Source organism: Ctenocephalides felis, unplaced genomic scaffold, assembly GCF_003426905.1.
Source record: "Ctenocephalides felis isolate EL2017-DRISC unplaced genomic scaffold, ASM342690v1 CF-g0.4_SCAFFOLD_01886, whole genome shotgun sequence".
NCBI classification, from domain to species: Eukaryota; Metazoa; Arthropoda; class Insecta; order Siphonaptera; family Pulicidae; genus Ctenocephalides; species Ctenocephalides felis.
This window is the reverse complement of record NW_020538040.1, coordinates 128,435,956-128,449,072: the sequence shown is the minus strand read 5'-3', so window position 1 is coordinate 128,449,072 and position 13,117 is coordinate 128,435,956. Positions and strand designations below refer to the sequence as shown.

Genomic DNA, 13,117 nt, shown 5'->3' with positions numbered 1-13,117 from the left:
TTATTTGCACATTCGTGCAGCGATGAAAGGCACGAACGTTATGTAGTTGAAATTGAGCATATGAGCCATCTATAAACAAAGCTTCACAATACTGAATGTCAAAACACGGTAAAGCGCATTTGTTCGGAGATAACTCCGCATGGGCCCTACTCTGCTTTCCCATATGGTATTGGCTGTAGAAGCATCGTTTGTCAGAATGCTTATTTTTAAGAGAAACCATTATATTTTTATTAAATCACATTGATAACAGGAGTTGTTTGCCGTTAGCTGGCACCACCGGCGCAGTTTGAATCTTAGTTGAAATCGCCGAGTGATTTCGGTCTATATTGTCAATATTATTGAGTCTGTGGACGCGTCGTTCTAGTGTGCGAACGTGTGTCACGCTTTATATCAGTTTTCATTTATTTTTGGGTTACGTTCGACGGATACTTTGCTTTGCTGCACGTGTTATGGCATGTGTCTACAACATTTTATTCGTCTTCGATGCAGAATATTATGAATGATTATTTTTGTATGAAGTTCACGAATGTATATATTAAATATGTCTATTTTTTACACGAATATTACCCGAACAATATTGTTGTAAGTGAAAAAATATTTTGATGTTATTTTTTTAGTATAGAATCTGATTTAGAATGTCACTGAGACGTGCTCGAATAAAAGCTGTAGCAAATTTACCGGTTCGTCGAAAGGTTAACACAGAAAGTCAATCACTCGCAAATGATGTCACGACGGAAACAAATAATGAAAATAACCCTCAAGAAATAACAGCTGATTCAGATAGTTTAATTCATCCAGCGCCTTGTATAAATAATAATATTGAAATCAACGATCTGAAAAAACATGAGTTAATATCATCTTCGAAAGAAGCGCCAACACAGTTACAAGAGGGTGAAATTAAAACTTCTGAAACAAAATTGCGCAATGATAAAAACTCTTATTCGGTTTCCACAAATGACAGTGATACAACAAAGGAAAATGAGAATTCTACAAACATTAATCCAAGTGTTGCTAAAGAAAGTCAAAGACTGCAATCTCGCAGAATCACTAAACCAGTTATTAATAGGAGATTACTTCAAACGCCTACTCAAAAGCCTGTTCCACAGACAATTGTTCTTTTGTCCCCGGATGCTTCGAGCACACCTAACACGATAATTAATGATATCACACCAACAAATAAAGATACTTTAAATAAAGTTCATACTGTACCAGGAATAGATCCTTTAGTAAATTGCAACAAAACTAGTTTGTCTGAGTGTGATAACAATGATGTTTTGGAGGTTTCACTTAATCCTCCTGCTTCACCAACTAAAAACAGACAGAGAATCAAACCCACCCCTAGATTGAATCATAGAAGAAGTGGGATACATGTGAGTAAATATTTATTATGTTTTGAGCTTTTTTTTTGTTATATTTTTATCGCTTTTCTGTTAAGTAACTCCTTAATGCACATTTTTTCTTAGGCTAGGTCTCATAAGCAAGCACAAATTTTTAAAATGGCAATAAATTACCATCTAATGTTGTCGATATCTTAAAATATCTTGAAAATTACATTCTTCTATTAACCATTACCTATGGGTCATGCCATACAGAGATGTAGTATTTTGAGACATATACAATTTCAGTGACCGTGACGTTCACAGAGCTCACAAGTATGCTGGTAAATGTTGCCCGTATACGTCCAGAGGTGTGCATTAAGCGGTTAATACTACCACCCTTGAATTGTGTAACCTATTTAATTTTTTATTAATGTTGTATAATAATACTTTTGAGACATATTTTCTTAAAGCATATTTGATTATTGTTTATTGATTGTAATGAACAAGCATGTAAATTCAATACCTAATTGTGAACAGTTGAAGGCATAATGAAGTTTTTTTTATCAGGGAAATGCTAGTGAGTCAGAAGATGAATCACGGAATACTCCATCTAGTAGAAATATTTCTTCGCAAAGTCTTGATGCTTCACCGCCACTCACAAAAATTACCCGAAGGCAAGAAATTTAATTATTAGAATATTACAAATATATTATTTGTACCTAAGATTTCTTATTGCACCAATTAAGAATATGAAACATTATGTAGTAGTTTGTGTAATGAAACAAGTAAACCTTTCAGTTTTGATGAAAGATATGTATGATATAACTCTTATTATTTACTAATTTCATTTTGGAATTCATATTTTTCACATTTGAATTTCAGTGTTGTGATACCAAAGAGAACAGTACGTCGAACAGAGGTCAGTAAAAAACTTGCTGAAGCAAGAAAATCTTTTATTGGAAAGTATGGTTCCAACACACCAGAAAGATCTCAGTTAACGGTGTTTGATATGATATATTATAATCCTTCAGCAAATCCTATAAAGTGAGTAGTAGAAATCAATATTTTTGAGAATAAAACTTCTCATCATCTTGGAAAATGTTTGAGAATAAAACTTATCTTGGAAAGTTTGAAAATTATATTTATTGTATACTCTTACATTTTAACTTGAAACAGTTTTATTTTTATGAGTATATACACTCATTTATGTTTAAACAAAAACAACAAAAAATATATTTTTGAGATTGATTGGCAATGTTGAGCGAGTTTCATGAACTTATATCAAATAGTATATGGGTATATGGGTTTTTAACACCTGAACTCATCTGTTTTAATGTAATCACTATCCACAATACAAATCACATATATAATGGAAGTACAATATGTTTATTCAAGTTTTATGACTAGGCTTGCAACGAATATTTGGTTACTTTTTTATTCGTAATATTCAGCACAGATCATTTCGAATAATATATTTTAGTGTATGAAAATAATTGATAAAATAAGAAGCTAGTGGTGTATGGCATTGTGCCTTTAGGCAAATTGCTGGAACTTTCCGTACCAAAAATTAAATTTTCAAAAAAAGATTAAATATGTTTTAAACTTTGAAAAAATTAGATCTTTGAGAAATTTTAATTTTTTGATAAAAAATGGAATGGAATGGAAAAAGTTTTTTTTAGTTTGAATATTTCGGAAATTTTGAACTTTTCAAAGCAAACGCACTGCTTTAGCTGCATAGAGACGCATATCGAAGCGCTTAAGAGCCGCGTCGGCATATGTGCATATGTCTAATGATAATTTATGACCTCAAAGTGGCATTTTTTTTACTTTTATTTACTGGATCTGAGAAACCGCTAGACCTTCCCAAAAATTTAATCAGTTCTTCACCTTGTCAATACAAGTAAAATGTTTTTTGAATTATTAACATCGGACGCTCCGTTCTCTTAAAATCTGAGTTACCGTTTTTGTCACTTTTTGCCCCGTATCTTCGGAACGGCTAGACCTGCTTTCGCCAAAAGCTAATCAGCACGTCAAATTGTCAATTTTTGAATAATTGAAATCGGTTGAACCGTGTTCTCGAAATCGTCAACGAAAATTTTTATCCGCACACACACACATACATCAATTTTTTCTAAGGTGTGCCAACATTTTCAGAAACCTCTGAAACGTAAAGATAAATAAAAAAATGTATTTTCGAATTTTTTGCGATTACTATAACTTACCCTACGGGAAGTTAAAAACTATTGTTTTTATACTAGATATACGGAAAAGTCATTGCCGTTTTTTTTTTCGGAAAAATAAACTACGGGATTTTCAAGAAAATGAAACTCCGCCATAAGTGATAAAATTAAATTCAGTATTTCAATTTGTTTTTTTACAGAAAAAGATTCTTATAAATTTGTTCTACACTTACTCTATAAAAAATAATATTGACAATTATGTTATGACTTATGTGATTAATTCATCTTCATCAACAATCTTATGTCCTCTTCATCATTTGTATGCGAAGCTTTGTCATTTCAATTTGTTGTTAAGTTGTTATAGTAATTATGTTCAACAGGAAAAAGACATTTTAGCAATTGCATCATGTATTTTTGTTCTTTCCTTGGCACAGTTCTTCCTTCAGGATGTAATCAAGTTTTATTCTCTGATATTTTTTAAACAGCTATCTACTTACTACAAATTTTCTTATATTAAAGGCTCTATCGCCATTATAGCCACATTTGAATTGTATGAAATGCAGTTTAGACCATTATAGCTTTGTTCAGAATTTTAAGCCAATTTACGGTAACTTTTCTGTTAATGATGGATAGTTCTAAAGATTTTGTTGAAAAACAATCTTGTCATTACATCGTACCAGTCATCTGATATAAAATTCTGATTTTTTTGGCACATGTCCCAATAATGGCAAAATATGAGTCATTGGCAAATAGTTGTCCTCTTATCAAAATTTTAATGTAAATTCACTCCGATTTTATTTTTCAGTTTGTAGCCTAAGCCTTGAATTCATTTAAAATCAAGATGAATTTTCTCCAGACCCACGAGATACTACACTTTCTAGTCAAACATACATATGGTTTATATTTTTACTAAATTTTCGTCATCCGTCATGAATACGAAACCCGAAATGCAGCCCAACCGGAACAAATACATTACAAAACGGAGTTAATAAAAATGACTTCCGAAATAAATAACTTATTATTATTCAGTGAGAAAAAAAAGAGTGCGCGTAAGATTCACACGCGATTGAAGTAAAACTCATTGAAGAGAAATGAAGTAATCGCTGATTAATAAATTCTATAATATTCGTTCACACAGTGGATTATTTTAAACAACGCATAAACAAATATTGTTTTCGCAACTTCACTCATTATGTAATTATGTTTGAAGAACTTCATTTAATTAAAATTAACATACATTCATTGACTGCTTGTATTTTTTTTACTTTTTCGCTGGCGATATAATCTCATTTTTTGAACAGCTGTAATATCTGTCTTGCCTAAACAATATTTTCCATTTTAATAACTTCAAAGATTTATAGACTCCACGAATAATATAGAAATAATTTCTAATCAATAAACTTACGTCTAGTACACAGCACAAATGTTTAATTTGTTTTATTATTTTTAAGGAACAGGGTAAAATATTCTTCTGATTCAGGCATTTTCCATTAAATCAAGATGTGTACTATGATGTAACTTTAAAATGTTTATTTACTTCAAAAAATGTCGTTTAATGGTGCTCATTTTTATTATTTTGGAAAGTTATTATAAACACAAAAAGTTACTATTATACCAAATAGGTCTACATACTTTCACACTAAAATCTAAGTTTTCAAAAAGTGGAGTTAGTGTGTGCACTGAGGAGCTCATTTCAGTAATTATTGTTACATAATTATCTTATATATTATGAAATTAGATAACCATATTCAAAATGTAGTAAAAGAGGAAGATTAAAAACTAATTTGTCTGCATTTTTTGGAAGTAGTTCACTTTTTTTTCTCATAGTTCATCCCAGCTTCAGAGAAAAGGTGTTTTGAATGAACCCTTTACACCAGCACTGATAAATATTTTGCCGCAATTTTGAACCAGAACAAAAGTATTTTTAACACGTTCATTTATAATTTCAAAAGTCGTTAATTTTCAATTTACTATAAAAGTAATCAAAAATTAATTTATCACATGTTATCTGAACTTAGTTTCATCGCAAGCTCTTTATCGCATGAAGCACAAACAAAACTTTTGCTGCGCGGTGACTGCGCCTTTCATTTTAATTATTTACTATTTGGACGAAAACTACTCGTTATTCGACAGAAAAGGTGCCGAATATCCAATGGCAACCGAATATTTGATGCAAGCCTAATTTTTATGAAATCTTGTTTAGCATATTTTATTTCAAAAAGTTCTACATTACATTTTTCTTCAGGAGAGATGATAACATTGTTGAAGAAGAAAGGACTATAGATGATCCTAAAGGTGTTGAAGAGGTTGAACGAGCACAGGATGAACAATCAAATGAAGCTACTGATGCTGGAACAGAAGAAACTTCAATGCCAGTTCCACAAATTAAAATTGGGCCCAGCGGAGAGATCATATTGGACGAACAAAGCTTGGTATTTCATAATATCCATCTGCATGTTCATATTTTTTAAGTACAGGAATACCCCGTTTAACGCGGGGGATACGTTCTATCAAAGTAGAGCGCAATGCGAAACAGCGCTAAACGAAGCTTTACAGGAAATATTGGAGTTAGGGGAAGACAGCTTGGAAATTGGTTCGGTAATAAATTTAAAAAGTATGTTATTTTTACTAGAAATAAAACCAAACATTTGTTTCCTAAAGCCCAAATTAATACCACATTATTATTTCTTGCAAAAATAAAAACAAAATATAAATAACAAAACCAATATTCTTGAAAAAAACAAATAACATTCTAAGTCTGTCATATTTAGTTAGCATTCTGCGTTTTTAGTGTTTGCAAAACACTAATGTTGTTCCACTTTTTCTTTTGCCTTGCTCTCTTAAAAGTTTTTTATAAACAGATAGAGCATCTCTAACACCACGCCTTACTTTAGAGCTCCTGTCAAAATTCAGATCATTTTCAATGAATTGATCAATTATTTAAGTTATGGTAGACAAACTCCTTTTTACTTTTCTGCTGAATTACTACTGTCATCATTTTTGTTTTTTTCTTGTTCAGTTCATTTTTTGAGCTTACTATTAGAAAATTTGCACTGCTCCTTGAATTATTTGTTCAACGTTCCTCATTTATCCCGAATAAACGAAACAACGCCAAACGATACGGCGTTAAACGGGGTATTACTGTATGTTAAAACATTTATTGCATAATTTATAAGAGGATTTGCTAGTAATGTTATGCAAAGTATGGTTTATATACACTATGATTGGTTTGAAAGATACTCCACAATACAACTTTATGCAGAAACATCGTAATTAAGAAGTTCCATTCCTTGTTATATTTATTATTATTATCATTGAAGTTAATATATGTTATGTTAATAATTGACCATAGTTTTAAATAATAAACATATTTAGAAAAATCACTTCAAGTTTATTTGCTGATGCAACTAATGCTCGGAAGTGATTTTTTGACTCAGCAAAATTTTCAATACATTTTTTCATCTATATTTTTAAGGGGTTATATACAGTTTCAAGGCCGGAAAAAAGGGATTTGTCAAGAATTTTTTCTGAGAAAACTGATAAATCTATTGATACCATAATTTATACACATATAAAGGCATCTTTTAACTGTATTTTAAAAAATAATTGCAAGTAAAAATATTTAGTTACAGTAGATATCGGGAAGCACCTCTCGAAAAACACGTTTTGCGGTGACCACTCTATCTCTGAAGTAAATCATATGAAATTAAAAACCAAAGAGATTTCATTTTTCATTAAAGTAATGATAAACCTAGTAATTAATTGAAAGAATAAGCAAAATAAAGTATTTATCGGATCGCAAGAATCTATTACTAAAAAAAATTAATTACTAAAAAATATATTTAAGAAGTTTCTGTTTAAATTTGAGATTGCCATTTTGGAGTTATGTTGGTCATCGACTTTGAGAACACCGCTTTGAGAATAACTCGTTTAAAGTTTGGAAAGCCAATTACATGGTGTTTGTGCCAAATTAAAGCATGCTATGTATTGATACAAACAAAATAGAATCAATCCAAAATCATCATAAAATAAAATCAATCAATATGATATTTAAAATATGGTATTTAAAAAATTAAAAATATTGTAAATACAAGTACAATTTATAATTAATTAAAAAATAAACAGATAAGATTATAATTGTGTTTTACAACAAATTGGTCCTTCAAAAATCAATCAATCAAACATAAAAAAAAACACATGGGATAAAAACAAACATTTTCAACTTACGTAGAGTCATCTATTCCAGGGTCTTATAGGAGACCCTCCACCGATTTGGAAACTTCTAATAACTGGAGCTGGTGCCGTTTGCCAGCCATTCTTCTATCATATTGCCTTCATATAATACAATATTGATGCCATTCTTTAATTAAATATGCTGGTGGCTATGTATGCAGCGATTTTCACAGTTTTCGAAGTGGTCGGAAAAATTTTCACATTTTACATTTCACATATTCAGAAATTGCTTTAAAAACACTGTTATAAAATTCAAAATAACACACTCAACAGATGAATCACATATAACTGAATTTTCCTGTAGATTTTTAAATTTTTTTGCCGAGGCACTAATTACTTTTATCGGTCTCAGCCGTGTTTTCATTTTCAAATTTGCATGTAACTTCGAAAATATTCACCGGAATGATATGAAATTTCAATTCGAGGGTGGCTTGAAAAGTTTCCGACCTAACAATGACTCGAGATTATTTTGTTCTTATTTTTTTTATTTTTCTGCATTAACTCATTGTAACTCTGCACACTTATCCCTGTGATGCTGCCATCTCTGTAACCCATCCAAATAGTAGTTGGCAAATTTTTGTCCAAAAAATGTTCATAAAGATCATTACCTTCTCGTTTGACAAAAATCTTTGTCCTCCGAGCGCTGTTTTTGAATGAGGGAACAAGAAGAAATCGACTGGGGCCATATCTGGTGAGTAAGCAGTTTTAAAGCGGACGTTAAGCAGTTCAAACCGTAACTTCTGGATTTTTGCCAGAGCAAAAGAACGGCGCGTTGCTAGGTGAAACAGAATTTTCTTTTCATGCATTTGTTGCCGATTCCCACAATTTGCGCCTTTAGCTCGTCAAGCACTAATAAATTGTTTGCTTCAGCAATGCTTTTTTTTCGATTCCCCATTTTCAAATGTTTTCACAAAAACACATATACATACTTACTCAAACGACTGTCTAAAAACTGAGTGACCAAAATTGCTGATACGTTGGTGAATAACTGCTAAAATGTTCAGTGAAAGACGTGCACACAAAAGACAAATGAAGATAATTAATAAAGATAAATACAAATAAAGATAATAAACAAAGATAATAAATTCATCAGTTATCGAGCTATATAAAAAATGATTGAGCTACCAAAATGACAATCATGAAATGTAGAGATTTCTGGACGGTGAATATGTAGAGTTGTATGTATTTTTTAAATTCCGCATTAAAGAAAATAAAACTAGTGGTGTATGGCCTTAAGGCAAATTGTTGGAACTTTTGTACCGTAATGAAATATTCAATGTTTTATATTAGATTATTATAAACACTGTAACATATGTTTATAGAAAAGCAAATAAACAAGATTTAATCAATTGAATTTAAAATGAAGGACATTGTCTAATATTTATAAGAATTATATACACTGAATGCAAAGTTAAAATTATTCATTTGAAGTATATAAGTGAGCATTAGCGAGATTCAAGTAAAATTTAAGCTTTTTTATAAACTCATAAAATATTAATTTTGTGGTAAAAGGATTTTGGGCTTTATGTGTTTTTCAATTGGCCAATCCTTACTTCTTAGGGTTATGAAAAATAGATTTTGGCTAATTATGCCATTCATCAAACCGTTTCGGAGGAGTCATGATTATTGCACGAGAATTCTTATGAATCGCTAGTATCTCAAAACAATTTTTTTTTATGTATATACATTGAAATTTTAACGTTTATTAATTTATTTATTATTTATTTTTGTCATTTGTAATATTGCGTAAATTAGTTAGACATATTTCATAGAACAACACACATCTTAAGCTCAAACTGTTGCAACGTTTTCAGGGTAATCCAAAATCTATTAAAGCTTAGAAAGCTTCTTATATATTATTGTAAAAAGTATTCCTAAGTCAAACCTAAAAGTGTGCGATCATTTATTTGCAAATGTGTTTATAAAATAGTTTGAGTCAAAGTTGAAGAAAAATCGTGTAGTTAGTTTTCATTATTGTAGTGTGATTGTTGTTTTAATGAATAAATATATTTATTTACATCCTCAGTGTATAAAGTGAAAACTTGATTACACCATGTTTTTAGTTTTTTGCATTACAAGCTGCAGAATTATGCTTGTGTTATTTATGTGTCAACAAAATGTTTTCCATCTAAAACATTAGAAAATAAACATATTTTAGGTAATTGAAACAACAGGAACTCAAAAGGGTAGAGCAGAAATAGCTAATTCTCATTTAGTTTATGATGATGGAAACACCAATTATGGAATTTATAAGAAACGCAGGCGGCCCAAAGATTGGTCGGTGAATGAAACATTGCGATTTTATAAAGCATTAAGCACTGTCGGCACAGACTTTAGTATGATGTCATCGTTATTTGAAGGCAGATCAAGAAGGGATTTGAAATTAAAGGTGAATTATATTTTATTAATAATTTAAATGAAGCCGGCACGTAGTTTTAAAGTTTTATGCATAAAATGTTTATTAATAAAATATCAGTACTTATGCATTAATTTTTGCTACATTTTTACAATTAAATGTAATAATTGTTTGTTTTAGTTCAAAAAAGAAGAGAAAATAAATTTGACGTTACTGAATAAGGTTTTATGCAATCCACATCAATTTGATCTGTTAAGTTTAGAAGAAGAACTTAAACGTGTGGAAATAAACCATGTCAAAAAGAAAGATAAACCACCAAAAGCCGAGGTGATAAAAAAAGTTGTTGAAAAAAAACCAAGACCGCGAAGGAAAAGACACGCTAAACTTCTTGAAATTGTGAGTTCTGATGTTGTTAGTGACAGTGATGACAGCAATGAAGATAATGTTCAATCTTCTCAGAGTAAAGAAATTTTATTAAATCCTGTGGATGATGAACACTTAAGGGAAATTAATAAAATAAAAATTAATACCACAAATGGAATTGTGAATGAATCAACATATGTGCAACAAGTCAATACTGATTCCTTGCAATTCAATAATATGTTCACTGAGCATGACAATACTAATCTAACTTCAACACCAAAGCCGCTTAATAAGAGAGTTCTTGAAGATCTAAACATCAAGGTGTCTAATAAAAAGTTAAAAATTTGTGATAATGACATTGAAAAAGATTGTAATGCATTTACAATAATCAAGAGTGTTGAAGATCGGCAACATAATCTCACAGAAATAGATGAGTATATTAAAGAAAACAATACTGCCAGTAATAGTACAAAGAAAAATAATAGTGATGGAACAGACATATCTGACATAACCGAATTAGACAATTTAAATTTGACAGTCAATGACAGTATATTGAACATAAGCAATTTAGATGATGATACCAATGTTAGGGAAAGTTTGTCAACTAATAATTTAATTATTTTATCTACAAATGACTCTAATAAAAATGACATGGCAAATAATGCAATAAATTCTTTGAATGATGTTCAGCAATTACCGTTCATTCAATGTGGTGCTACAATTGAAAATATTCCACTAAATTCCGATTTATCAAATAGAAATGATAAACAAAATTCAATCTCTTTCGTCAATGAAATTTCAGATGTAAACATTTTGAACACTGGCAATGGAATCATTACTCTACCTTTTTCAGATATGCCAGTAAACACTTCACAATTAAATATCACCGATCTTACTAATAATTATAATATGGATTGTGCTAAATTATCTTCAGCCGGTACTGAAAAATACAATTTAGATAATTCCATTAAACTAGTTGATACACCAGTTAATAATTTTGTGGTTTTATCTGTGCCCGAGGTATCTGAATCAATGGAACTGCATGATAACTCACTAACATTTGCATCTTGTGATAAAAATTTGAGTGAGAAAAATTTAGCAATTAGACCCCATTCAGATAGAATATCATTGCATGAGAATGCTTTGGATTGTTCTGGAAAAGAGACTGAGATAAACAAAAACAAAGGCAAGTCCATACCTGATGAAAAAACCAGTATCAGCCGCCTTGTTGATATTCCTAAACATAAAACTTCAAATCGGAATTTGGATGCACCAGAGATTGTAGGTGAAAAGAACAAAAGTCCTACTAAATATACGTATTCCTATTTCAAAAAAGCATTTGATATTCCGAAGAAAATTTTTAGAAGAACATCTGATAAACCTAAGAAAAACACTCATACAAATGGTAATGTGATTTCGAATTTGTCAATATTATCATTTGTTCCCAAGAAGAAAGTTATAAATTCTTCAGAGCCGAAAAATGTTAGCTCTTCATCTTCAGGTATGAATGAAAATTTGCCTGCACAAGATCTGCTCACATCTACAACTTCTGAGATTCAAAAAAATAATGCTAACTCAAATTCCCCTGGAAGTAGTTTTAGGAGATTTAATATTGACAGTGCAAAAAGAAATGCATTAGAATCAGCGTCATCACGGGAAAGTGAATCTCTTGCTAGGATGTCGATAAAAGAAATAGAATGGCCAGTAGTTGCATATGATAGAATCACTGTGCCAGAATCACAAAATAACACTATTGTTTTATCTTCAGAAGATGAAGAATGTAATGCAATAATTGATAGTAGTTTACCTGAAAATTTGTCATCTGAAAATAACAAAAATCTAGAAAAAAACACAGAAGTGCAGTCTGTTGTAATTGGCACTTCTTCACCTCAACAAGTGAGTACCAGCAGTGAAGATACTCAAGAGGGATTGAGTAAGGAAACACAATCAGAAAAACTTTCTAATACTAATGTGATAAGTAATATTGATGAAATTTTGTTCGATTTTCCGGAACTGCATGATGACTCTGTAGAGCTGGGCGCTCTTGTCATCAAGACTGTTGAAACTTCATCAGATGTGCAATACATGGCTTTCAGGAAATCTGTAGCAAATGCTGCTGTTTTTATGGAGAAGTTAAACATGTCTAACGATCAATTACGGTCAATTGTGGATAGTATGAAAGTCATGAATTCAAAAGATGAAAGTTGATACCAAATTATTTATTGTTGAAGTGTTTATATTTTTTAGTGTTTGTTTTTTTTTTTCAAATTGCTTATTCGTTTGAAGTAATTTTTCATATATTTTATTGTTATATATATGTACAAACATTTGCAATAATATATGGTAATTTATATATTATATTTATGATTTGTTTTTTTATTGCTGTTATCGATTTAAAAATAATCCTCAAATTTTTTGTTTAGTCGATTTTTCAGAATAAAATAACCATGGTTTATTAAAAGTATTATTTCATGCTTTTGTACATTGCGCAGCACTTAATGATTCTTGTTTTTTGATATCAGTGTGTAATAATTTCTTGATCGTTTAATCATTTCTTTCTGTAATACTGTTCCTGTAAAATTTTAAGTTAGTGACATTCCTGATAATGATAATGATGTGATAAGACGGTGAAATCAAACCAGATGTTTTTGAAACACAAAATAATT

The 13,117-nt window shown here is 30.4% G+C and overlaps 1 protein-coding gene across 2 annotated transcripts; it reads left to right on the top strand.

Annotated features, from left to right (window-relative positions):
* Positions 1-379: 379 nt before the first annotated feature.
* On the top strand, positions 380-12,659 carry LOC113377444 (putative uncharacterized protein DDB_G0291812). Of its 2 annotated transcripts, XM_026617767.1 has the most exons (7): positions 380-528; positions 618-1,370; positions 1,887-1,993; positions 2,202-2,363; positions 5,745-5,931; positions 9,891-10,121; positions 10,269-12,659. In XM_026617767.1, the coding sequence occupies exons 2-7, from the start codon at positions 636-638 to the stop codon at positions 12,657-12,659; spliced, it is 3,813 nt and encodes a 1,270-aa protein (XP_026473552.1). In that variant the 5' UTR covers positions 380-528; positions 618-635. The 2 variants fall into 2 exon arrangements, with proteins under 2 accessions (XP_026473552.1, XP_026473551.1); XM_026617766.1 differs by having other exon boundaries at positions 402-1,370.
* Positions 12,660-13,117: the final 458 nt, after the last annotated feature.

Excerpts from the sequence above, each read along its gene's own strand:
- LOC113377444 (XM_026617767.1), top strand. The coding sequence starts at position 636 with ATGTCACTGAGACGTGCTCGAATAAAAGCTGTAGCAAATTTACCGGTT. Across the intron at positions 1,371-1,886 it reads ATAGAAGAAGTGGGATACAT|GGAAATGCTAGTGAGTCAGA; the intron begins GTGAGTAAATAT and ends TTTTTTTATCAG. Across the intron at positions 1,994-2,201 it reads CTCACAAAAATTACCCGAAG|TGTTGTGATACCAAAGAGAA; the intron begins GCAAGAAATTTA and ends TTTGAATTTCAG.